The sequence below is a fragment of the Penicillium chermesinum genome, assembly GCF_028974085.1.
Source record: "Penicillium chermesinum strain IBT 19713 chromosome Unknown utg000005l:1.0-4115287.0:1.0-4118363.0, whole genome shotgun sequence".
Classification (NCBI taxonomy): Eukaryota; Fungi; Ascomycota; class Eurotiomycetes; order Eurotiales; family Aspergillaceae; genus Penicillium; species Penicillium chermesinum.
Window position 1 is genome coordinate 2,121,827 of NW_026695315.1, and position 25,622 is coordinate 2,147,448.

Sequence of the window (25,622 nt, forward strand, 5' to 3'; positions counted from 1 at the left end):
TTATACCGATGGTAGTACGTCTCATCGCCCTACTAGTGCCGGAGTACAAAGGCCTAGAGCTGACTGGCTGCTCCTCCCAGAGTACGGCCCATCCTCGGGACACCGCCATCTCCTTCTGTTCAAGATCCAGACTTTATTCTCAATAGACATGCCTAGCCTTGAAAGTATATGTATGTGCTAATCGTACGATCAGCAACCATTTCAAGACCAAGCTGCGCGTGCCCGTGGCTGCGAGGATCTAACTCTGTGCTTAAGCAAAGTGGTACTTCCGGCTCGCTAATAGGGGGCCCGGATCTGAGCGAGGTGGAGATCCCGGGCTGCAGGTCTGCGCAAGAAATTTCCTTTAGCGTAAAAAGGAATTCCGATCACCACCTCCTAAAGATGCCCTATCCTTAATTAACCTGCTGCAAGATGTTGCAATCCGGTCTATCTGGATCGAAGAGGCATCTTGAAGGAGGCTTCACGGGTGTCCCTCCATCCCAATCAAGGAGTCGACCGGTACCTGGGATTTCGTGAGGCTATTGTACGCAGTATATTGGGGTGGGCGACCCTCATGCAGCCGGCTCCGCTTGAGTGGCGTTGTGGTGGGTACTAAAGGGGTAACGCGCAGGAATTAGTGCCAAGGAGGTTTCGATTCGAGACCCGGGCATTCTGAATGAGACCTGTCGTATCGACCTCGACTGCAAGAATTGAGTAGCGAGCAAAGGCTGAGTGGGACAACTAACAGGAACGTGCCTATCGTTGCATAGCTCCGTCGCATGGATCGTTGACCGTGGCCGGTGTGGAGCTTGGACGTGTAGGAATTGAATCAGTGCTGCGTACGGAGTACATGGGGCTACAGGTCTAGGCGTCGTCAATTATTGTTCTTTTTTGTTTCCTTCCCTTTTTTTTCCCTTTTTCCCCTTTTTCTATTTTCTAGCCATTTACTAGTGATGTGGGAATCCGCTAAACCTATACTCCGGACTTGTGTCGTGCTTCCTTCGCGTCCTTTGGTCATTTCCCCCTTCCGAAGTCGGGGGTCGGACATTCGATATCCGGAATTGGGAAAGAGTGAGATGAATCCGAAGATCGTTATCCTAATGACGCCATGGGCAGTCAATTGCAAACCCCGGATCGCTCAGCATGTGGCTTGAGTACGGAGTAGAATGAGGGGAACTGACAGACCTCGGGCAACGTGACCCAATGTCTTAGATGAATCGCGCTAGCGAGACCGCGGAGAGGCAAATCTTGGGGGGGAATCGACGATCATTGGATTCGTCGGAGAAAAGAATGGTCAACGGCTTCATGTGGCCGAGTTATGACGCAGCACGAGGCGTTTCCCGGGGGCTTGAAGTGGGCAATGGCTCGCAAGATTGTAGGAATTGACTGCAAGGGTTCCCGTGTTCCTGTCCCTGAGAGTCTGAGCTCTGGGGAGCCCAAGGAACCACTAAAAACTGTTGGGCCTGGAACCAAACTTCGACGGCAGCCAATCAACCGCCCTGAATTCAGTAGGCCCGCCGGGGCGTTGATGCTCTATGCAGTAGGGATCGTCTGGAGAGCTGTGGGTTCTTGCTGGCTTTAGCTGTTGCTTGACCAATCATGCCAACCCTATATATGTTTGGGCCCACCACCCGCCGTCTGGGGAAGGCGTGACTTCCCTTTTTGGTCTTAGCTCCGAAAGTTACCCCTCATTGTTGCTTCTGTCCCTTCTTCCTTTCTATTCTTTCTTGGAATTCCTTGTCCTCGCACAGCCTGCTGTACAGCAAGCTTCCTGGGCTCTGCCAACTCTTACCGTAGGATCCCCGGAGCCGACGTGGAGACACCCCAGAATCCCCGCTATCGTGGCTTCCACTAGCCTCGAATGGGCCTAGTATGCAATTTCTCGTGCCAATACGACCATGATCAACCCCCTCACGATGCGGTCCTGCATTTAATGTACGTTAATCGAATTATTAAGAACATGTGAAGAAGGTTGAGCGCTCCCAAAATCCCACGCGTGATCGATCCCTACCGTCCATGAAACCCGGGGTCCAGGACCCCTATTCTCGCCCATTTCCCCTATTTGGGGGCCCGGCCCTTAGTGGAGCATACGGCAGAGCCACTGGAGCAAATACGTGATGTCAAAAGATGCAATTTCCGCACTAGTGATGCTACGGCAATTCTCATTGCCCATCACATGGAAAGAGGAGCCTCGGGTGCCGATCAGCATCTCGGTTTCTCTCCACCGAGGAAGCTCCTCTAGCGCGGAAAAAAAAACTCGGGTGGAGGCTGCCCCAAGCTATTCCCCAGATGGCTGATCCCCGGCGCGCCGAAATAAAGGCCTGGCTCACCCCGGCCCCTCAAGGTTCTCTCGTCAGGCCCTTTCCGACTCGTGGTTTCTTTCCCCAGAAAACCTCGACGCCAATTGTGTGACTGCGAATTTAACGCACACAAGATATTGGAGCCAACACGACAATGCGTTTCATTCCAGTCATCGCGACGGCCCTCCTGGCCGTCACCAACGTGGCCGGCGCGTCACCTGCAGGGTCGTCGTCCGTCGCCCCAGCTGCTGCTAACACTGCCCCTGAGAACACTGTTGCGGAAAACCCGGCCAATGCTGCGACTACAGCTGCCGCTCGGAATGAGAACGGCCCTGCAGCGGCCGTGACCGCCAACAATGAGAATGAGAATGAGCCTGCTTCCGTGGACTCAAACAATGCTGCTAATGCCGCAACCACCGCTGCGCCGAAGGGTGTGACCGTGGACCTTACCCCGCCGGTCAACACTCAGCCTCCTGCTGGTGCTACGACCGCCGCAGCTAATACTGGCTCCGGTGCCGGTGCCGGTGCCGGTGCTGGTACTGGTGCTGGTGCTGGTGCTAGTGCTGGTGCTGGCGGATCGTCTGCTGGTGGCAGCGCAACTGATGACAACGCTGAACCAACTGCTACTGTTACCGAGAAGTCACAGCCAAGCCCCAGCGACTCCGGCTCCAGCGGCTCCAGCGGCTCCAGCTCCACTGGTGGCCTTGGTAACCTGGGTAATCTGGGTGGTATTCTTTCTGGTCTTGAAAACGCCGGTGATGATATCGCCAAGCTGCTGAAGGGTATTGAGGGCTTGCTTAATCCTGACTTTCTCAACGAGGTTGAAGGCATGGTCAAGTACCTTAGTACCGCTCTTGCACCCCCAGTCGACAACAACATTCGGGTGCTTCTCTCGGACGACAGCACCAAGGCCCTGGGCAACTTGATCAACAACGCCAACACCCTTCTGAGTCCCAGCAACACAAAGACTCTCTCCAATCTTCTTTCCAAGGCTGACAACCTGCTGTCGGACAAGAACCTGAACGGTATCCAGAAGCTGCTCGACAACATCGACAAGGTCAACACTCTTGTCGACAACGGTGCGGACCTGCTGTCTGACAACAACGTCAAAGAGATTGAGACTTTGATCGGCAACGCCAACAACCTGCTCGACAAGGACACCACCAGCAACCTCAAGAAGCTGCTGAACGCCCTGAACCCTGTGATTCCAAATCTCACTGCCTTCCTTACCAAGGATACTTTCGACGAGCTGTCCAACTTGCTATCCAACGGCAATGCGCTGCTCACCAAGTCCTTTGTCTCCAAGACCCAGAACCTCATCAACTCTGCGGGCGACCTGCTTACTCCCCAGGTCTCCGACGCTCTCAAGCAGCTCCTCAGTGCCGTTACCTCTCTCCTGCCAGAGCTCAAGGGCTTCCTTACCAAGAGTACTTTCGACGAGCTGTCCAACCTGCTATCCAACGGCAATGCGCTGCTCACCAAGTCTTTCGTCTCCAAGACCCAGAGCCTTATCAATGCTGCGGGCGACCTGCTTACTCCTGCTGTCTCCGACGCTCTCAAGCAAATCCTCGACGCTGTCGTTCCTTTGCTTCCCGAGCTCAAGGCGCTGCTCACCAAGAACACTATCAACGAGATCAACACTCTTCTGGGCAATGCCAACTCTCTGCTCACCAAGTCCTTTGTCTCCAAGACCCAGAGCCTCATCAACGCTGCGGGCGACCTGCTTACTCCCCAGGTCTCCGACGCTCTCAAGCAGCTCCTCAGTGCCGTTACCTCTCTCCTGCCAGAGCTCAAGGGCTTCCTTACCAAGGAGACTTTCGACGAGCTGTCCAACTTGCTATCCAACGGCAATGCGCTGCTCACCAAGTCTTTCGTCTCCAAGACCCAGAGCCTCATCAATGCTGCCGGCGATCTCCTTACCCCCCAGGTCGCCGACTCGCTCAAGACCCTTCTGGATGGCGTTGTTCCTCTCATCCCCGAAATCAAGGGACTGCTCACCAACGACACCATCTCGGAAATCCAGTCTCTGCTCGGCCATGCTGGCGACCTCCTCGACGATCCTTTCGTCAGCGAGACTCGCAGCCTCGTCAAGGATGCCTCTGGTCTGCTTACTCCCGATCTGGTCAAGGGTCTCAAGGGTCTCCTGGACGCTTTGACTCCAGCCCTTCCCGAGCTCCAGAAGGTTCTGAGCAAGAAGTACATCGACTTGATTCTCAACCTGCTGACCAACGCCTCCGACCTGCTTACTCCCGACTTCGTCAACAGCACCGACTCTCTGGTCACTGGAGCCAACGACTTGTTGAGCCCATACGTGCTGCACGGTCTGGGCGACCTGCTCGATGGCTTGGTCCCCGTTGTTCCTGACATTAGGAAGGATCTGCTCAACGCCACGGTCTTCAAGAACCTGACCTACCTGCTTGGCAACGGCACTACCCTGCTGAACACCAAGTTCGTCGGCCAGACTCAGAGCCTGATTGATGAGGCTGGTGACCTGCTCACCCCACCCACTGTCAAGAACCTGACCTACCTGCTTGGCAACGGCACTGCCCTGCTGAACACCAAGTTCGTCGGCCAGACCCAGAGTTTGATCGATGAGGCTGGCGACCTGCTCACTCCTGACACCGTCAAGGGCTTGAGCGGTCTCATTAGCGCCCTTGACAAGTCTGCTCCCGAGCTTCAGAGCCTGCTCCAGCCCGCGACTATCAAGGAGCTGCACACTCTGCTTACAAACGCTGGAGGCCTATTAACTCCCAAGTTTGTCAATGAGACCAGCACTATTATTAACGACGTTTCCGAGTTGCTACCCCTTATTGAGGGCATTCTGAACTCGTTGTAAGCGTTTTAATGTTTATTTCCTAGCATGGTTAATCATGTATTTATTCAACGATTGAAAGGAATGATCCTGGATATGACATAATGCATTTAATGATTTATTCATAACTTGTCCATCTTCGTAATTCTCTACCTTTGGATTGCGGTCCTCAATTGTGCTTCAATGGGGTTCCAACGACCGTGGGGTGATCTGCACTGAACGCGCGTGCCAGAGGTACGATCCTCCCTCGGCAGTTGGGCCTCTACAGAGCCACCCTCTAAATCAGGAAACTCCGTAGCTCATCCCCATTTGGCCTGGAGGATCTTCTGAAGATCCTGTTATCGCTTGACCTCGGCCGGCGGAGTGAACCGTGGGGATATCAAGATCGATGCGTCCAACCCGAATGTGACCATGGCCCCTTATGCCTTTGTACATCCTTATGCTCTTGTACATCTCTGTACAGCATATGCAGCTAGTGGCCTCGCCGAACTCCCGGGGAATTCGTCCCAATTCGGTTGCGATCTTGCCTTGATTCCCCCGCTTATTCCAGGACTCCGTGGCGTTCCGGGTCTTATTCCACTTTAGTTCCTCGGGTTAGCTTGTGACAGTGCTGTGTAGTAGGTGGGTCATTTATGAGACCCTTTCGAGTCTGCACGGTGAATTCCGGTTGCTTTGGGGCAAAGTCAAAACACTTCGTTCCTGCCAGCGCTAGAGTAATACTGATCGAAGTTACGGCTCTGATTTGGAGGCTTGGACGCTTGGACGCTTGGAGGCCTTCGATTTGAAAATACAAGGGTATGCTCAACAAACCTATGACAATGCATACGGGCATAGGCCAATCAAGAAAAGAGTTTGGTGCCAATATATCCAACCAGCTCTTGTTCCCACCTGCATTGCCAGTTGAGGCTGTTCACTAGCTACTACGATGCGTAGGTACTAAGTCGAGCTTTTGGCTGAAATTGAAAGTGATAATGTTCATTCACTGATAAGAGCCCTAGTCTTACAGTCCCAATAGCGCATTCAATTCCTCATGAACCCAGAGCTTTCCTAGGAGCCGGGCCGCCTTTTTTCGGCGGTGGCCCACGTCCACCCCTATACACCCCATCCTCCTCGACGAGAGATGCCAACTCCATGACAGACATAGAACCCACAGACACAGCGACCGGCGCGGTATTCGCAGCATCTGCGCTGATCCGTACCGAGTGAGGCACAGGTCCCTTCTCATGGAGGGTGTTCTGCACCATCAACAGTGTGCTCCCATCCTCGGCAGTCTTCTCGTCAGCAATAAGAAACACGAGTTGATCAATACAACTTCCCTTCGCGTTCTCGAGTAGAAAGTCAGCAACAGCGTCGATGCTCCATCCAAGGAATGGCGATTGTGCTGAGAGCTCTACGGGAGGTCGGGTGACTGACTCGTCCCTTAACGCATGCAGTGACGCTTTCGAACTCTCTGAAAGAATTACGAGAGATTCTGGGCTGCTTAAACCTTGCGCCTTGCGATATCCTGCTGCGAGAATGGATGACAGTGCCTGTTTCAGTCAGAATCTCGCAGATCGGAAATCGAGGAGGGGACAAGATGGACGAACCGGGGAAGGTATATCATGGGTGCAAACGAGGGCTATGAGATGCTCGGCCATGATTGACCCTAACACACGTCCGCTCTATGGGTATTGAAGCCCCTAGGCTGGTTGGTTGGTGATACAAAAAACTTCCAAGTCGACTGAGAAAACCAGATGGCACTTTGACTCTGAGGTTGCGCCCCGGTGATGTGGATCCGCCCGTCGACTGGAATCAGCGTTTTAGACTGATACGCTCAACGAATATAATCTATCAATGTTCTCATTGATTTCGACACCACCAACACCAAATTCACTCGGTTAGGTTGGAAAATTTGTAGTATTGAGTACATTCGTCTTAAGTGTCAGAGTGTGCGATTGGACAGGCAGCTCGGGTCTTGCCTACCCCCTCCCCCGCATACACCGCAGTGCCTGCAGAAGACAGACAAAGCACAACTCAACCAAGCCCTTCCTGCGTAGTAACCATGGAGGAAGAAGAGTTTACAAAATTAGTCCATCGAACGCTGGATCAATGGCATGTACCTGGCATGGCTATTGCCGTGGTAGACGGCGACCACACCTGGGCAGAAGTACGACCCCCCCTCCATGATGGGTATACATGCTACTTAGAGCTTTCCCCTCCACCAGTCAGTGCTGGCTGTCGCTAATACCATGCCACTTAGGGGTTTGGATTCGCGGAGTTGCCTTCCACGCCAGTCACCCCGTCGACTCTTTTCTACGCAGGCAGTACAACCAAAGCCTTCACTGCGGCTATGCTCGCCAAAATGACTGAAGACCCAACGACAAAGGTCCGGTGGGATACCCCGATTAGTAAATTGATCCCCGGAGACTTTGACCTCGAAGAGATCACCGTTGAAGACGCGCTATCCCACCGAACAGGGATCCCAGCCCATGACCATGCAAGCGCTCGTACCAATGTCGAAGAAAACGTCCGTCGGCTCGTGCATCTTCCAGCCACCGCGAAGCTCCGCACCCGCTACCAGTACAACAACCTCATGTATGTCGCAGCGTCGCATATCATAGAAACCAAGACTAAGCGGTGGCTGGGCGACTTATTGGCCCAATCCTTCTGGAAGCCACTCGGAATGACCGGCACTTATTTCTCCTTAGACGATGCATTATCTGCTCCCAATGGTCTAGCTCACGGGTACTATTATTCAGGCTACAAAGACTCGGTCGGCCATGGGAAGTATCAGGAAGACGCTTGGATGTCGCTGGACGAGGTCTCGGGCGCCGGATCCGTCATCACCAATGTCCTCGACTACGCGAAATGGGTACATGCATGGCTGTACCCGCAGACATTCGTCGAAAAACAGATCTTTCAAGACATCAACACCGTGCACCAGTTGTGGCAGCCAAGAACCCTCATTCCTACCGAGGAGCCCTTTACCGGCCCACGTGCGTACGCTCTGGGCTGGAGAACTGGGGTATACCGTGGAGTGCAGATCTACGAGCATAGCGGCAGGTATGAATGCCTTCGGCGCACAGCTCCTTTGGTCCCCGAATTGAAGTACGGCGTGGTCATTCTAGCCAATACAGCGCAAACCTCCAATTTTGCGGCCCAGTTCCTCGCGTTCCATCTTCTCGATGAGAAGCTGGGGGTTGCACAGAGGTTTGACTGGGACCAACGAAACTGGTTGCTGGTTGAGGCCGAGAAGAAGCGCGTGGAGGACAAGAGGGCCTATCGGCCTCCAGTTGTCCTCCCTCCTGCGTTACCACTGGCAGCGTATGCTGGCACGTATTATCATCCCGGCTACAGATGTGTCACTGTTTACCTGAGCAGCGAGGGCGTTTTACGAGCCGGTCGGAGAGACATGACTTGGCCTGAGCAGATCACGTTGCAGCATGTGACGGGAGAGCACTTCTTGATGCTTTCGAATCATAATGAGGATTTTGGGGCCTTCTGCCCGGAGGTGTACGATGCGGAGTTTCGGGTGAGCGTCGAAGGGCGTCCCTGGGCTTTGGGGATTTCCTGGGAGAGAGCAATGGGGGGTGAAAAGATCTGGTTCGAGAGAACATAGGTCTGTTGTGTATATTTTGTAAACTGCCAATGCCCATTTGAAGCTTTACACGTAAGTATGCCTCCGCTAAAGCCATTAATGCCTATTTCTACAAGGTTGTACATTGTCCCAGGGCTCGCCAGTATCAACTCGTATATTTCTAGGGAGGCTTTCTTGACCGAAGAGTATCATAAGTCAGAATATGGTTCTTTCAAATCATATAACTTCTAGTACTTGTATTAGCACTGAAATAGCAATATGGCGGCGTCAGGGTGCCAGTGCCTATAGAGCCCCCCCGGAGTCTTCAATCTGAAAAATATATTTTGCTCGGTGTGAGATTGCTATAATGGATTCCGGTAGGTTGCACCTGTTTTCCAGGAACCCGACAATCACTAACATATCAGGCACCTGTCTTCGATCTCGAATCCATTCTCAGTGACTTTGTAAACTGCGGTGTAACTGAACTAACTAACTAGTTAAAACGTCTGCTGATTATTAAAACGTGTATAGAAATGGGAGGATCCATGCCTCTGATTCGCCCATCCGGCAAGTTTGTCGAAGATGCAAAACAGCCAAACATCCACCGCACCAATCATGAAGGGCGTGCGGAATCCCCCCCGCTGTTTGTCAATTCTAGGGCTAAGAATATAATGAGAGGCCAGCGTCGGGCTGTGACATCTGAGATATTTGGCAATCGAACAGACACTGAAACCAGCATGAACACTAATGACCTCCCCTCCTCCCGGCTAGAGAAAGCTCTTCGGTACCTCCTGAAAGATAATAATACACAGCATCCATCATGCAGCCATTGCACCCATCATAACGACCCCGAATGGATCCTGGAATTGGAAACTTGGTCGCAATTAGAGGCGTTCCGACAAGCACTATGCCAGCGTCCTGCTCTCCCCAAGATCCCTGCCGAAAACTTGGAAGATATTGAGGCTGTGATCACATATCGCGATAGCCACAATCTCTTAACGTCCGCGAAGACCATCTCACCAAGCGTGGTCTTAAAGTGCCAAGAGGAGAACCCATCTTCCCTGCAGATTTCCTGCTGGAAGGGAGACATCACGGCCCTGAACGGACGTCACTGCAATTGTCAACGCGGCGAACGCGCAACTCGAAGGATGTTTCCGTCCGGCCCACCGCTGCATCGACAATGTCATCCACTCGGCTGCAGGGCCACGTTTAAGAGATGCGTGCAATAATCTCATATCATCTCAAGGGCACTTAGAGCCGGTTGGATCAGCTCAAGTGACGCCAGGTTTTCTGCTCCAAGCGCCATGGGTTCTCCATACAGTCGGACCGCAGATGCGTCCTGGCACGAAGCCGCAGACCAAACACAGACAGCAACTTGCTTCGTGTTACAAGTCTTGCATGAGTGCGACCGAGTCACTTCCCCCGTTGGCAGACGGCCGCAAAGTCATCGTATTCTGCTGTATATCGACTGGCTTGTTCGCCTTCCCCTCGGACATAGCGGCTTCGATCGCCGTGGACACGGTGGTCTCCTGGTACAAAGAACACCCGGACACGACAATCACAGACGTTATCTTTGATACATTCCTTGAAAAAGATTGGACCCTTTACCAGCAGATTCTTTCCGACCTCGAAGGCCCCGAGGTGACCCTACACAGACCTCAGCCGCTAGGCCTCCAACGAGCGAACCTCCCCATCCCCATTGTCAACCCCTCCATCGCAAAAGCACGAAGCTGGCTTGACGATGCAACCCATCTCATCATCTCCGCAGGCGCAGGTCTCTCCGCAGCCACAGGACTAGACTACACCTCCACCTCACTCTTCGAAACACACTTCCCCGCCTTCAAAGCACAAGGCTTGAACAGGCTCTACGACACCTTCGGGTACGATAACTGGACCAGCCCCGCGCATAAATGGGGGTACTATATCCTACACCTCAACCTCGTCCGCAACTGGCCCACATCACCGCTCTACGGGACGCTCCGCGCGCTCGTTTCCCGGTTCCCACGTGAGAATTACTTCGTTCGAACGACGAATGCGGATGGCTTCTTCGTGAAGAACGGCTTTGATGCCTCGCGCGTGGCAACGCCGCAGGCGGATACCGGTTTCTGCAGTGCTATGCGAAGTGTCGCCCCGATGCGGTATTTGACTCGGATGATTTTGTCGATGCGGCGTTGCCGGTTATTGATCCTGTCTTGCAGGTGATCACAGACGAGACGAAGATTCCGCGTTGTCGGTTCTGTGGGGGCGAGTTGTTCCTCTGTGTGCGTGGCGGGAGCTTTTTTAATGAGAGGCCGTTTCGAGCGCAAGAGGCCGAGTATAACCGGTTTTTGAGGGGGTTGGAGCGTCAGAGCAAGTTGCAAGGCTCTGGTCGTTCCTTTCATCCGGTGATTTTGGAGTTGGGAGTTGGACTGAATACACCGGGAGTCCTTCGGTGGCCAAATGAGGATTTGGTGTCAGGTTCTGCAGATCAGAGTCTTAGGCTGGTTCGGGTTGGGATGGAGGCGTCTGGATGTGTGCCTTGGGAGCTTGAGGAAGCGGGTCTCGCGGTGGGGATCTCCGGAGATATTAGTGTAGCCATAGGTCTATTGACATCTTAAGAGATGAAAGTGTCTGCACGGTGAATTGCTCAGCGATAATGATATTTTTGCCAATAGGTATCACGATAGTTGGCATGATTGCCATATAACCATAAAACCCCTCCATAAATGTGATATAAAGAAATGTCCTCTTACAACCCGTGGGTCCTCTAAATCTCAGGTAATACATTCTGTATTACCTGTTCATTCCGTCTCCAGGCCCGCATACTTCGCTTCCGCACCGCGGATACAAGCGATATTAGCTCCGAGCTTGTTAATCGTCTCCATGTACTCATCATATGGATCAGAATCAAAGACGATACCACCGCCAGCTTGCAGATAAGCGACACCATCCTTAACCAACATCGTGCGCAGCGCAATGCATGTATCCATAGCGCCGGGGATCTCGCTCGATCCATCCGCAGCACTAATATTGTATCCAAAGTACCCAACAGCACCAGCATAAACACCGCGCTTCTCACCCTCCAGCTCGGCAATCAGCTGCATAGCACGGACCTTGGGTGCACCGGAAACAGTGCCAGCGGGGAAGATAGAGCGGAAGGCATCGAAACGGGTCTTGTCGGGACGGAGGATTCCAGAAACCTGTGACACAAGGTGCTGGACATGCGAGAACTTCTCGACGACCATCAGCCGATCGACTTGGGTCGTGGTGGGATCGCAGACGCGGTTTACGTCGTTACGGGCCAGATCGACCAGCATGACGTGCTCGGCACGGTCTTTCAGGCTGCTGCGCAGCTCTTTGGAGAGCGCGAGATCTTCCTCAGGTGTTTTACCGCGTTTTACGGTTCCGGCGATTGGGTGGGTGATGATTCGGCCCGCCTCTTCCTTCACAAGGAGTTCAGGGCTAGCACCGACGAGCTGGAAGTCTTCGCAGTCAATGTAGAAAAGGTACGGGGAAGGATTGACGGTGCGGAGGTGGCGGAAGAGGTTGTATGGGTGGAGGGAGGTAGGGCGGGAGAGCCGTTGTGAGGGGACGGTCTGGAAGATGTCCCCCCTGGAAATGTGCTCCTTCAGTCGCTTCACGTGTCCTTCGTAGCCCGCTTGGCCGATATTGGATGTGTACTCCTGGTTGGGGATGATGGGCCCTTGCGGTGGGAGGGGAGTGTGCTCTTGCAGCAAAGTATCAATGGTCTTCTGGAGACTTTTCTGGGCCTTGGTGTATTCGACCTCGAGTTCGGCATCCGTCCCGGGAATTGGCATATATGAGACGACCTTGGCAACCTGGAAGAAGTGATCAAATGCGACAATGGTATCGAAGAACATAAACAAGGATTCCGGAATGCCGAGGACATCCTTCATGGGGCGCGCCGTCTTGGGCTCGAAGTACCGGACACAGTCATAGCCGACGTATCCAATGGCTCCACCGGTCAGAGGAGGGAGGACGAGCCCGGGCACCGATGCGACGCGGAACTGGTCGAGTTCCTTCTCGAGGATGGGAAGGGGGTCGGCAGCGGGTCCATGGCCTTCACCGGTTTTAATGACCTTCTTCGGATCTAGCAAAGTCGAATTGAGTTAGCAAATGGCCCCGATCCATGAAATTCCGCGTCCTGCAGCATATGAACGTACCGGCACCAACAAAGCTGTATCTTCCAATGGTCTCTGTTGTCGCCGCACTCTCAAAGAGGAATGATAGTTTGGAACTATATGTCTGTCAGTGAGGGTCTGAACTTGTACCCCGCAGCTGGAGGGGGTGGTCGCAATCACAAAGCCACACGTACTTCTCAGACAGCTTCAGGTACGCCAGTGTAGGTGTGAGGAGATCTGCAGGAATCGATGCAGTCACGGGGAGCAAGTTTGGAGCAAATTGGGTATTTCTGGACTTCGAGATCACCTCTCGCGCAGTCTCAAGCGACGGGACTGTCACGGCCTGAGTCATGGCGCATGGCGTCAGAATTGAGGGGAAAGAAGCGAGGTTAGATAGACAGGAAGAGACGCGACTTACCGGGGGCGCCATTCTGGGCTCGAATTAGCGTACAATTCTGAGAGACAAACGTGTGACACAGAGACAAGGATTTGGCGGTGGGAAAATGATTCACAGTGGGGCGTCCGACTCCGGCTTCCGGGAAGACTACACGATCTCCAATAAGGGCGGATAAGGGGGAAGATAAGATCCCCAGGAGCAGCGGGCGCCCTTGTCTCTCTCAGACCCAATTCCAAATGCTAGGATGCGCCTGGAAGAAATCTTCATGGACTCGACTTCTCGAGGAAAATACGGAAAGGGACTAGCGCGGGGAGTGGTTATCAGTTATCGCGTTTATCGATAAGCCACTGAAGAAGGTACTGGGAGACCCCAGCCACCGCAGATTCATGTGCGAGTTCTAAAGCAATGCGGCCTTCCCCAAGATCTATGAGCTCTACGACGAGTGGGTACGATAATGGAGACACCAAACAAATCACGTCCCACAGCTCCCGACATTCTGGTCCAGGGGCTGCCCGAGCAGCGCGCCACAGTCGCACGATCCGTCCGACCTCCATGGCAAGATCGCATCGCTGAGCTTGCGCGGCTGGCAGCTGCCTCCCCTGGGATGGATGGGCAAGGAAGTGATAAGAGTGACACGGGGTCTCTCATGCATCATCATCTGGATGCGATTGAATCCATCCTTCAGGACCCGCGGCCGGGGCTAGTTCACGAAGTGACCAAGTGTCGCACACGACGCACGAGCTTTGGAACTAAAGGCTTGTCAAATCCACCAGGTTGTCCTGAGGATATGCCATCTGATCTTTCGGAAGGTGCTTGCCAGCATGAGGCCCTGAATCACGAATTGGCGTCCAGTTTACGGACGCTTCTTGGAGAGGTCACTGAGTTAAACCAGGAACTACATCGACGCCATGCAGAATCTGTTGAGATTCGTGAGCTTATGGACATGAAATGTCGTGGGTTAGCAAGAACAATTGCTGAATTGGAGGATGAGGTGTCTGAATTGTTAGTCAACAACTGTTTGAGTCAACGCCCGTCACGCTAATTCTTCTGCATCCCTAGGCAATCGGATCTGGTCGACGACTCAATCGAATTGGAGGGTCTCCAGGGTACGGTCCGTGGCCTGGAGGATTGGGTCGCAGGGCTGCGCGAAGGGCAAGGCTGGCCCGTGCTAAGCCGGCCGAACGTCGGAAAGCGTTATGGTGGGCAGGTCGTAAACCCGATAGCAAGGGGAATGATGGCGACGCGATAGCAATACTTGACGGGCTGGGTGCGTGGATGCGGGGATGGAGAGACGTGGAGGACGGACACAAGGCTCGGGCACGAGCGCGGAAGTTGCGGCGGGACCAACGACAGGAGCTTCTGAAACGCAGGGGCAGGACCTAGTCCGCCGTCCCGTCACACGAATAGACCATAGAACTGTATTCACGACTCATGATGCCACGATCTTCTTTGCCCCAGATGCAGGCATTTCTATTCTCCTGTCATATATACGGCTAGGCGCACTACTGAAACTTGAAGCATAAAAGAAACTGAAAATAAGTTGAAAAGCATTGCACTGCTTGCTTCGGTCCGCAACGAGACTAGTGAAATTCAGACCCCGCCCCGAGATATCAAAGAAAACCCACGCCAGGAATCCGTTCGCCACTCCTAAGCCCGATCCCAAAACAACGCATACCGTAATGCATTTTCTAAATCCACAAGATATGTCCAGAGAAAACATGGAAGAGAAGATAGGTGAAAGCTTGGAGGCCATGTCCTGGTATCGAGACCAGGCGTTGATCAATTTTAATTGAGACGGCAAGCCCAACAGAATAGAGGCAGCGAAACAAGGAAAAGGCCTCCACATGAAAAATAAAAAGCATCAATTAGAGAGTATGGCGGCATCGCAGAGGACGAATACACTCGAAGGCATGTCAGGAGACATTAAAACATTGGCTCTCGCACGTTCCGTCGTTCGGTCATCGTTGGAGATTAACAATGGCCATCTGCATAATGTTAGCAAGGAGCAAGAGCGGGAATACGATCTGGAGACAACTGACCTTTTTTCCAAAACCAAAAGCTAGCTTCTTGCCGTCATGGTCCCACGAGAGAGCCCGGTCGGTATTTGGTGGCGAATGGCCATTCTGGCCATTTGTGTGCTCGCCCTCCGTCACTGATTCATTTGGCTCATCGGAACTCGGCGCAGTCCAGGTTGCCATGGGCTCTCCCCCACGCTCGGCATTCCAAATAAAGAGCCGGTCTTTGCCCACTGCACCGAGGGCATAGCCGTCGGATGAGAAACCACCGGCGAAAGCCGGGACATCAAGCCCTAAGCGGAAGCGATGAATGCGCTCGGGGACCTTCGATGAGTCTAGCTCCACTTGCCATACATTGACCGTACAATCGATGGAGCACGAAGCAATCGTGATTTGAGGCTTTCGTGTCATGGGGGCAGATTTGCGCTGAGCCAGGGACTGGGGCCGAATGTCAAGCGCCGTAATGGGTTCTATGTGCGCATTCTCGATCACAATATCATGGGTCGGGATCCAAATTGAGGTTTTCTCTGAGCTCGCTACTACGGCAACGGGGCCTTGTGCTGTTTGAGTGCAACGGATAAAAGTCCAGGGTTCATCGCCTTCGCGTGATTTGAATGTGTTGGTGAGGTGAATGTTGTCATCCACGCGGCATTGATAGACAGCTCCGTGCCCGCAGGCATAGAGCTCATAGGGGCTTGCCCAAGCTAATCCGAAGACATGTCCGTCGATGAGCTGGGGGGAGGATAGATGATCGGTTTCCGGCGGTCGTCCCAGAGAGCCAGCTCCGAGGTCCGTTCGTCGGACGCAACAATAGCAAGGAGTGGGCTTTCTGTCGCCCAGTACAGTCCACTCACCACACGCGGAAGATCAGGAAGCATATCCGCCACGTTCCCCTCTTCGTTGTACATGGAGATGGTTGCGTTCATTTGGTGCATCGAAGCCACCGCCAGTTTTGAGCCGCCGCCATTCCATGCCACGGCGGAAATGTAGGAATCGGGAATTTTTTTCACATCGAGGATGGTTTTCTGAATCGGGTTTGCAGATAAGGAGAGTTTCCATAGACTGCATACCGACTCCCCAGCAGCCACCAACACGGTCGAGTCATGTGGGCGCCAAGCGATATTTACCACGTGATCTGGGAGGTCAATGCAGGCGGTGTCGGGAGTCAAATCGGCGGCTTTGGCGGGGGAGATCTGGACGCCCACGCTGGTGCCCCGAGTGAGGGTGGGTTCCTGAGGCACCTCTTCGGCCCCCATGCTCACGTCCCCGTCTCCGTCCACAGGATCGGGCACTGGAGAGCCTCTGCTTTCGGTCTCTGCATCGAGATCCATGGAGTCGCCATTGGCGTCGGCTTTGCGCTTGCGCGGAGCCTCGCCCGAGTAGCCATTGGACCGGTCGCGCGATGATTCTTGCGGCAGGTCGGCGGTCACCTCCTCCCGGCGTTTCAGCGCGGAAGCCTCGAAAGGCTCCGGCCCGAAAAAATATGCTTCTGGCGTAAATGAAATCGGATTGCCCTCCTGTAAAGATGAATTAGGATCTTTCGTAAGCCACTTTTTGCTTTCCGGGGTCGGCCAGTGCCTCTAGCGCGCTTGGCCTTCCCACCCCGGATGGCAGGTCATCGCGTTTAGACGAACCTTGTCAATAGAGGACTCGAGTTCATGATATAGAAGGCCCTTTTGGACCAGCGACACTAGCGCGTGGGTTTTAATGTGACGCGCAAAAGGTAGTGACTGTGGATCATGATACCACCCACGCTGCAGTGATACAGCAGCTTCGCCATGACCTGTGTAAGACAAGAATTTGTTAGGAGGATCAAGATTCAGGGAGTTCAGAGCTTCTAAGAGATTCGGGGCCGCACAGGCGCGACGGCTGAGATGACGCGACGGGGGAAGCTACCAACCTGACTCTTGAAGGTACCTTAAGGGGATCAGGTTAATGACCAAACGCCAAGCGCATGGGGAAAGGGAGAGTACGTACCTCCATATTAGGTAGTTGACATGGTGGGAAGTAAGGTCTGGTTGTGCCATGATTACATGTGCGACCACTCCCAGGAGGACATGCCAGATCGGGGGGGATGGAGGTGCTTCCGCGCAGGAAGGTGAAAATCAGAAGTGGAGGCTCAGGCGTGGGGAACCAGGTGACGCGGGTAAAGGCAAAAAGTCAGGTCAAGGGGGCGAGGATAGGCGCGGAGGGCACGGTCTGAGTTCCCGCCTGGACGAGCCTGAAGACTTGAAGATTGCGGAGAGGGAAGGGAGGAGGAAGAAGAGAAGTGCGGAAAGGGAAAAGCGTTAGTGGCTGGAGCGGGAGTCGTTCGAGGGATCGTGTGGCACAAGGAAGAAAAGGGACCTGGAACTCTGGGAACTTCAAGGATGGAGATTTGAAGATGGGGACTGGGCCCGAACTGACAAGCTCAAAAGGGCACTAGCCACTTTATCGTTGGAAATGCAGAAAAATGCCAGCCAATCCTGGTGGCGCCCTCTCCACCCTGTTTCTCGTGCAACTCGCTTACCTTCAGCCTCAGGCCTGGGAACGAGATGCGACACGAAACTGGATCATCGGATCATCGAATAATTCTACGCAAACCCTGTCGCAGCAACGATCAAGCCACCGAAAGTCAGCTCCAGAGATGATTCGCGTGCCAGCTGCACGCACCCGAACTCGGCAAGACTGCAGGGCGGCAATTTTTGTGGATCGGGTAGCGTGGGCTCCAGATCCCGGATCTTCATCCTCATAATCTTCATAATCTTATAATCTTCCTCATGTTCCATTCATCGGCATGTCTGACATGTCCGGATTCCCAAGACTGTAGACTCCATTGCTCCGCCCCGGCCCCTCCCATGAGAGTCTTCGATCGATGCTGGACCACGGACCATAGACCACAGACCACAGACCATAGACCACAGGGCTGACCCTGGTGACAGCCCCGACTTTCACCCGAATTAATGACGAGTACGAGTACGGAGTACCCTTTGATATAATCTCAAGCTATGACACTACCTGGATTTACATGGCTATCTAGGTAGGATCATTGATAACTAACCATAGCAAGCTGACGAAGCCATTGGTATAACGAATGAGATTCAAATTGGTCGAACCCCAACTGTCAACCAAGATATCTGGTCTCGCACTGGGAAATGAATTATTCATGGACATCAGGGAGGGGTTGGACACTGATATACCAGTACCGAGATATGAACCCGGTTCCGACCACGAGTACCCAGTTCAGATATAATGACCCCAGTGTTTCCAAAAACCGGTCAGGTTAGTTCTATCCCCTCACCATCTCCAATAGAATCGGCGGATGAGTCGTAATTGCTTTGGCGCGTAGGGCCGACCGCATATGTAATGGTGCCAATGTACCCCCGGATCTTCAAATCGCATCCGGATCCTGGTACGGAGATCAACAGGAACCAATATAATCTTTCTTATACGAAGATCTATCACAACATAATGTCTGATTGTTGCTGTTCTTCCTCGCAGCGCCGACCTCCAATCCCCCGTCAACTGGTAGATCTGGCCTCCGCCTTGGTGCCCCCTGAAGCGGAAGGCCATCCGCCCCAAAGCATTTCCCACCTCCAACCAACGCGATCGCGTCACCCAACAGAGCGGTCTCGCGCGCCGCGAGTAATTCCTCGCAATGCCGCTCCGTGTCAATATCCCTCCTGCAACCCGGATTCTGCTCATCAGCCTTCTTACTTTGTCTTTGCTGTACAACATTGCCAGATGGCGAGGTCTCGACTACAGCCGCGGCGCAGTACCACCGATCATTCCCTATCTCACCCTTGTTCCCTCTATGTTCTACAAGTACCCGTGGACCCTTGTGACCGCAACTATCGTCGAGCAGAACATCTTTACCGTTCTGCTGAATGCCGCGACCGTCTTCTACGGCGGCAAATACCTGGAGCGCGCGTGGGGTTCCCGCGAGTTCAGTCAGTTTATTGGGGTGATCATTCTACTTCCTAATGTCCTGATTGTTCCCATCTACCTCATCTGGGGTGCGGCCTTGGGCCAAGAGTCTCGAAGGTACGGGATTATTGACATTTTCTTGCACCCGGCTCAGGCTAGCGCACGAAACTAACAACTTCTTAGCCTCACTCAGATCTGTGGCGGTGTTGCTATCCAAGCCTCTTTCCTGGTCGCGTTCAAGCAACTCGTACCCGAACACACGGTCACCATATTCAAGGGCCTCGTAAAAATGCGCGTTAAGCATTTCCCTGCGCTTTTCTTGCTCCTCAACACCATGAGCGGATTTCTACTGGGGACTGACACTGCAGCGTGGTTAGGTTGGCTGGGACTTTTGACCAGCTGGAGCTACCTCCGGTTCTACAAACAGCAACCTGATCTCACCGGGCTATCCACAAGTGGCCAAAGTATTCGTGGCGATGCAAGCGAGACTTTCGCATTCGCATGTTTATTTCCCGACGTGATGCAACCTCCGATCGCATTCGTGGCTGACCAGATTTACCACTTGCTAGTGACGGTGAAGATCCTTAAGCCCTTCTCGGAGGATGAGATTGCCTCGGGCAACCAACAGGTCCAAGCTAGAGGCGAAGCCGGTCTGCCCACGCTCTTGAGTTCCCGAGATGGAGGTGGTCGTGGTGGATTCTCCAAACGTGAAGAGGCCGAGCGCCGACGTGCGCTGGCTCTCAAGGCTTTAGATAAGCGTCTGCAGGCCGCGTCAGGCAGTCGTGCCCAAGCAGGACCGTCGGGCCTTGGAGAGCCATCGTCAAGTCCGAGCCCACGACCAACAACACCCACGCCCGCTGCGCCTGCAGAGCAGGCCATGCTCGGAGGAACCGCATACAACCCCGAAAACGCTTGAATGTGCGATAAATGGAGTTTCGACCATCTGTTAGCTCTCCACTAACAGCCATTTGGACACATATTGCGAGCAAACCCCAACTTCATCACGATCAATGTACCTGCGTTCTGCTAACTTCTGATGTATATTGCTTTATAAATCTCGCTACGGATATCCCGCGGAGGTTGCCTTTCCTCTCTCAATTCATGTGACTTGACCTTTCACTTCACCTTCGATGAGCGTACCCACGTTGCAGTTTCTTCTCTTTGTTTGCTTTCAAAAAGATTCCTCCAGAGACCTCGATCCTCGAGCGATGTAAACGTGAACAAACATAGCAACAGCAATACCAAAATGAGCCCAACTTAACATTCAAGATTTAGATTGCAGTGTTCTCCAAAGAAAAATACATGGCGTAGAATTTAGAAACGATGCTATGCTACAAGTATAGGCCACCTCGAGCGAAGGAATCAGGAGCCCAAGGCCAAAACACGAGAAATATTTTACATGCTCTTAAGCTTCTCAACCTCACCCCTCGCCTCCGCCAGCATGCGCTCCTGATCCTTCTTCGCCTGCTGAATCCTGGCAATCCGCTCTCTATCCCCAACAGCCCGGGCCGCAATCGCCTCCAGCCGTTTCCGCTCCGCCTCGTCTTCAGCGCTAGGCTTAAGTTCTTGCGCCCCAGTCGACGCCTGAACGCGATTCCAGATCTCGTTGAACTCGAGATTCTTCACATTGACAACAGCCGCCTTCTCACCTTCCACTGGGGCGGGCGCATGCTTGTCGACGACCTGGTTTGCGCCGGCGATCGCAGCCGCGGTGCTGCTTAGGCGCTCGGAGAAGTAGATTGTCAGGGCTGCAGGGCCGGCTTGGTCGTCTGTTTGTCGTACTGTAATTCCCACTCCGGGATTGTGATATTTAAGCCGGGGAAGACATTGTCGCCAGAAATGGCGAGCGCCGCGGTGGCCGTCTTCGATGCGTTTGGCGTATGTAAGGTGGAGGCGTGTTACGGCTGGAAATTCCTTTGTGGCGGTTTTGGGGGTTGGGAAGAGGGCCGCGCCGAGACCGGTTCGAACATTGAGAGTCTGGTTTTGTTGTTAGTTGGTGTTGGGGGCGTTTGGATCGGATGATTCAAGTCTTGTCGGGCTCATTGGGGGCAGGACAATGCGGAGGTTCGAGGTTCCGTTTAACACGGGCTAGGAGGGTAAATTTACCTTCTGTAAGGAAAGAGGCTCAATTAGCCATATGGCTCCAAGAGGAACACAACCCTAGAGGTTCAAAAGCATGGGTTGCTTTGATTGAGTCACGTACCGTTGACAGCTTTCGCATGCGCTTGAAAAGATTCACCATGGTGTTGGTCGTGCCGCACAGGGTCTGGCCCTAGTGCACGGAGGAAGAATTATGGCTGGTAAAAGACAGGACTTCCCGATGGTGATCTAAGGCTTTCCGATTGTCCTGTGGAGGCGCTGGCAAGTGGTGTTGGGATTGTCCGGAGACTCTTGCGGCCTCGAAAAGTTGCAGGTCCACCGTTGATTTGATATACGCCACGTGACCTCCATATGTAAATTACGGCTCCGCGGGTACCCTGATTACAGCCGCATTACCTGAGTCACCCACTGATGGGCTGAAGGTTTTCCATCTCCCCCGCGATCTTTGATTCTCTTCTCAGGACTTGCAAAAAACAGGTCATCATCTTGCTGAGTCGATCATGGCAGCCGCCGCTGCGTCCGCCGCGCTCGATCCGAGCAATAGCGCCAAAAATACTATGAAGCTGGAAAATGTTGTTGCCCCTCCCCCTCCATCGGCTGCTTGATTTTTTTTTACTTTATTTTCAAAGAAGTCTTTTAGGCTAATGTACAATTTCCATGACTAGACCGAGAAGCGCGACACCCTGATCGCAATCGAAAAGAAATACCAAGCGCAATGGAAGGAAAACAAAGTCTTCGAGGTCGACGCTCCGTCGTTCGCCGAAGTGCCTCAGGGCTCCGTGACCGCTGCGGAGCTGCGTGAGAAGCACCCCAAATTCTTTGGCACCATGGCCTATCCATACATGAACGGCACTCTGCACGCTGGTCACAGCTTCACTGCTAGCAAGGTCGAGTTCATGACCGGTTTCGCCCGTATGGAGGGTAAGCGTGCTCTGTTCCCGCTCGGTTTCCACTGCACTGGTATGCCTATCAAGGCCTGTGCTGATAAGCTGCGCGACGAGGTTAAGCTGTTTGGTGAGCACTTTGAAGGCTACAAGGAAGAGGAGGAAGCTCCTGCTCCTGCTGCTCCTACTCAGGAGTCTCAGCCTGAGGTCAAGGAACAGGCCGAGAAGTTCTCTGGCAAGAAGAGCAAGGCCGCGGCTAAAACTGTCAAGATGAAGTACCAATTCCAGATCATGCTGGCTATTGGTGTTCCGCTCGAGGACATTCACAAGTTTGCTGACGCCAACCATTGGCTTCACCACTTCCCCCCTCTCGCCATTCGCGACCTCGACAGCATCGGGGCCCGTATTGACTGGCGCCGTCAGTTCGTGACCACTGACGCCAATCCTTACTACGATGCCTTTGTGCGCTGGCAAATGAACCGCCTTCATGAGCTGGGCAAGATCCAATACGGTAGCCGATACACTATTTACTCGCCCAAAGATGGCCAGCCTTGCATGGATCACGACCGTACTGAGGGTGAGGGTATTGGCCCTCAAGAATACACTGCTCTGAAGCTCCAGGTCAAGGAGTGGTCTCCCAAGGTCGCTGATATTGTTAAGGGAAAGATCGAAGATGATGCTAAGGTCTATTTTGTTCCCGCCACTCTGCGCCCAGAGACCATGTATGGCCAAACCAACTGCTTCGTTGGCCCCAAGATCAAGTATGGTCTTTTCAAGCTGAAGGAGAAGGAGTATATTGTGGTCACCAAGCGTGCTGCTTGGAACATGGCTTTCCAGGGTCATTTCTTCAGCAGCGAAAGTTTCCCCAAGTCTCAGGACGAGCTGCCCCTCGTCTTCGAGGCCCCCGGATCTGACTTCATTGGTACTCTGATCCACGCTCCTCTGTCTTTCCACACCGAGGGCGTCTATATTCTGCCCATGGAAGGTGTCTCTGCTGCCAAGGGTACTGGTGTTGTGACCTCCGTTCCCTCCGACAGCCCTGACGATTACGCTACTCTGATGGATCTGCAGAAGAAGGCAGATTTCTATGGTATCAAGAAAGAGTGGGCCGATAAGGAGATCTTCCCCCTGATTGAGACACCTACCTACGGTAACTTGACTGCTCCTACGTTGGTCAAGCAACTGAAGATCAATTCCCCGAAGGATGTGAACCAGCTCGCTCAGGCCAAGGAGCTCGCCTACTCGGAGGGATTCTACAAGGGAAAGATGATTGTTGGTGAGTACAAGGGGCAGCCCGTCCAAGAAGTCAAGGACAAAATTCGCCAGTCTCTTTACGCCAGTGGCGATGCATTCCCCTTCGCAGACCCTATGGGTAAAGTTGTCAGCCGTAGTGGAGACGACTGTGTCGTTGCATACCTCGGCCAGTGGTTCTTGAATTACGGCGAGAACGACGCCAAGTGGCAGAAAGACACTCTGGACCACGTTGTCAACAAACTCAACACATATGCCGCGGAGACTCGCAATGGCTTCGAGAAGAACTTGGACTGGCTCAACCGCTGGGCTTGTGCCAGAACTTACGGTCTCGGTTCCAAGCTCCCCTGGGACCCCAACTTTCTTGTTGAGAGTCTGAGTGACAGTACCATCTACATGGCCTACTACACCATTGCTCACTTGCTGCACGGTGACCGCTACGGTAAGACTGTGGGTTCTCTGAACATCACTGCTGATCAGATGACCGACGAAGTCTGGGACTATGTCTTCACCCGCCGTGATATTAGTGATGATCTGATTTCCAAGAGCGGAATCAGCAAGGAGAGCCTCGAGCAACTGCGCCGTGAGTTCGAATACTGGTACCCCTTGGACGTCCGTGTCTCTGGCAAGGATCTGATTCAGAACCACCTTACCTTCTTCCTGTACATTCATATTGCTCTGTTCCCACCAGAGTACTGGCCCGGCGGTGTGCGTGCCAACGGACATCTGATGCTCAACGGGGAGAAGATGAGCAAGAGTACCGGTAACTTCCTTACCCTCAAGGATGCTGTTGATAAGTTTGGTGCCGATGCTACCCGTATCGCCTTTGCCGATGCTGGTGACAGTATTGAGGATGCCAACTTTGAGGAGGCTGTTGCCAACAGCAACATCCTGCGTCTGCACACCCTCAAAGACTGGATCGAGGAAGTCTCCAAGGATCAGTCCCTGCGCACGGGTGCTGCTGATGCCTTCGCCGATAAGCTGTTCGACAACGAGCTGAACACTCTTGTTCGGGAAACCAAGAAGCACTACCAGGAGTAAGTTTTGATCCAAGATCTGTGGTCGTCAGAATGGTTACTGACTTGATGCGACAGCACCAACTTCAAGCTTGCTCTCAAGTCTGGTCTTTATGACTTCACTAGTGCTCGCGACTCTTACCGTGAGGCTGCTACCGCTGCTGGCGTCGGGATGCACCGCGATGTTATCCTGCGTTATATCGAGCTGCAAGCTCTCATGCTGGCGCCGATCGCACCTCACTGGGCTGAGTACGTGTGGCTCGAGGCCCTCAAGAAGGTCAGCAAATCTATTAACCTCCTTCCATGCCCGGCACGACATCTAACCTCCCTACAGCCCGAGACCATTCACAACGCCAAGTTCCCCGAGGTCCCAGAGCCCTCTCCAGAGACATCAGCCGCCCAGGCGTATGTCCGCAGCACCGCCTCGAACATTCTGTCCTCCGAGGGCCAGTTTGCCAAGCGTCTTGCCAAGGGCAAGAATTTGTCCTTCGACCCCCGCAAGCCCAAGAAGCTTACCATCTTCGCCGCAAAGAAATATCCCGCTTGGCAGGAGAAGTATATTGACCTGGTGCGCGAAGCATTCGACTCTTTGACCGTGTCCATCGATGACAAGTCTCTTAACGCCAAGGTCGGCAAGCTGGGAGAGATGAAGAAGGCCATGCCTTTCGTCCAGGGTCTCAAGCGCCGCCTGGTACAGGGTCGCGAGCCCCCCCGAGACTGTCTTCGACCGCAAGCTGCCATTCGACGAGTTTGCTGTTCTTTCTGAGATGATCGGCGGTCTGAAGCGTACCTCTGGATACCAGGAGGTTGAAGTCATCTCCGTCGATGAGGGCGGTAAGACCGGCGAGGTTGTTGGCACTGGCGAGAAGAGGGAAGGTCTTTCGGCGGAGAACGCCGTGCCTGGACAGCCCACCTTCCTTTTCGCCAACATCTAGAGATGTACACGTGTTGGGAAATATAAGTCCCATTGGCCTGAGTGGGCTTGATGTTTTATGAGCTTATGGCTGAAAAAGAAGAAATGCATTTCAAGGTTCCAAGACAGACCTGTTCGAATCCGTTCAAGTATCCTGACGCTACTAGTAGAAGTGAACGGCTCTATGCTTATCCACTATACCTAAAATAACGAATGTATTCAGTTATCAGCCAGACGATGGGGTCGAAAGATCTCCAAGGATCAACGGGGCCGCCGTCCACGCACAGAAAGTCTCCGCATGATCTTCATACTCCAACTGGAATAGCGCAATAAACCAGCACGATTCCGACGTAAAGGCGGGTCAATACGGGT

At 53.4% G+C, this 25,622-nt stretch overlaps 10 protein-coding genes across 10 annotated transcripts; 6 read left to right on the forward strand and 4 right to left on the reverse strand.

Annotated features, from left to right (window-relative positions):
- Positions 1-2,433: 2,433 nt before the first annotated feature.
- Positions 2,434-5,115, forward strand: N7468_006960 (uncharacterized protein; the record flags this gene model as incomplete). Its single annotated transcript, XM_058476256.1, has 1 exon — positions 2,434-5,115. One exon carries the CDS (start codon positions 2,434-2,436, stop codon positions 5,113-5,115), a length of 2,682 nt encoding a protein of 893 aa, XP_058329146.1.
- Positions 5,116-6,119: 1,004 nt separating this feature from the next.
- Positions 6,120-6,728, reverse strand: N7468_006961 (uncharacterized protein; the record flags this gene model as incomplete). Its single annotated transcript, XM_058476257.1, has 2 exons — positions 6,120-6,620; positions 6,678-6,728. The coding sequence occupies 2 exons, from the start codon at positions 6,726-6,728 to the stop codon at positions 6,120-6,122; spliced, it is 552 nt and encodes a 183-aa protein (XP_058329147.1).
- Positions 6,729-7,132: 404 nt separating this feature from the next.
- N7468_006962 (uncharacterized protein) lies at positions 7,133-8,689 on the forward strand (the record flags this gene model as incomplete). The annotated part of the gene is made up of 2 exons (XM_058476258.1): positions 7,133-7,237; positions 7,331-8,689. The coding sequence occupies 2 exons, from the start codon at positions 7,133-7,135 to the stop codon at positions 8,687-8,689; spliced, it is 1,464 nt and encodes a 487-aa protein (XP_058329148.1).
- A 503-nt stretch (positions 8,690-9,192) lies between these two features.
- Positions 9,193-10,849, forward strand: N7468_006963 (uncharacterized protein; the record flags this gene model as incomplete). The annotated part of the gene is made up of 3 exons (XM_058476259.1): positions 9,193-9,829; positions 9,894-10,785; positions 10,846-10,849. 3 exons carry the CDS (start codon positions 9,193-9,195, stop codon positions 10,847-10,849), a joined length of 1,533 nt encoding a protein of 510 aa, XP_058329149.1.
- A 578-nt stretch (positions 10,850-11,427) lies between these two features.
- On the reverse strand, positions 11,428-13,198 carry trpE (anthranilate synthase TRP2; the record flags this gene model as incomplete). The annotated part of the gene is made up of 4 exons (XM_058476260.1): positions 11,428-12,737; positions 12,811-12,884; positions 12,963-13,111; positions 13,187-13,198. 4 exons carry the CDS (start codon positions 13,196-13,198, stop codon positions 11,428-11,430), a joined length of 1,545 nt encoding a protein of 514 aa, XP_058329150.1.
- A 421-nt stretch (positions 13,199-13,619) lies between these two features.
- Positions 13,620-14,548, forward strand: N7468_006965 (uncharacterized protein; the record flags this gene model as incomplete). The annotated part of the gene is given in 3 exon segments (XM_058476261.1): positions 13,620-14,167; positions 14,225-14,375; positions 14,393-14,548. The coding sequence occupies 3 exon segments, from the start codon at positions 13,620-13,622 to the stop codon at positions 14,546-14,548; spliced, it is 855 nt and encodes a 284-aa protein (XP_058329151.1).
- A 575-nt stretch (positions 14,549-15,123) lies between these two features.
- Positions 15,124-17,207, reverse strand: N7468_006966 (uncharacterized protein; the record flags this gene model as incomplete). Its single annotated transcript, XM_058476262.1, has 4 exons — positions 15,124-15,912; positions 16,035-16,697; positions 16,815-17,049; positions 17,158-17,207. The coding sequence occupies 4 exons, from the start codon at positions 17,205-17,207 to the stop codon at positions 15,124-15,126; spliced, it is 1,737 nt and encodes a 578-aa protein (XP_058329152.1).
- A 1,610-nt stretch (positions 17,208-18,817) lies between these two features.
- On the forward strand, positions 18,818-20,002 carry N7468_006967 (rhomboid family protein; the record flags this gene model as incomplete). The annotated part of the gene is made up of 2 exons (XM_058476263.1): positions 18,818-19,203; positions 19,270-20,002. The coding sequence occupies 2 exons, from the start codon at positions 18,818-18,820 to the stop codon at positions 20,000-20,002; spliced, it is 1,119 nt and encodes a 372-aa protein (XP_058329153.1).
- Positions 20,003-20,481: 479 nt separating this feature from the next.
- Positions 20,482-21,328, reverse strand: N7468_006968 (mitochondrial 54S ribosomal protein mL61; the record flags this gene model as incomplete). Its single annotated transcript, XM_058476264.1, has 2 exons — positions 20,482-21,063; positions 21,290-21,328. 2 exons carry the CDS (start codon positions 21,326-21,328, stop codon positions 20,482-20,484), a joined length of 621 nt encoding a protein of 206 aa, XP_058329154.1.
- A 358-nt stretch (positions 21,329-21,686) lies between these two features.
- On the forward strand, positions 21,687-25,272 carry N7468_006969 (leucine--tRNA ligase CDC60; the record flags this gene model as incomplete). The annotated part of the gene is made up of 5 exons (XM_058476265.1): positions 21,687-21,758; positions 21,852-24,358; positions 24,416-24,614; positions 24,672-25,028; positions 25,072-25,272. 5 exons carry the CDS (start codon positions 21,687-21,689, stop codon positions 25,270-25,272), a joined length of 3,336 nt encoding a protein of 1,111 aa, XP_058329155.1.
- Between the last annotated feature and the right edge of the window lie 350 nt (positions 25,273-25,622).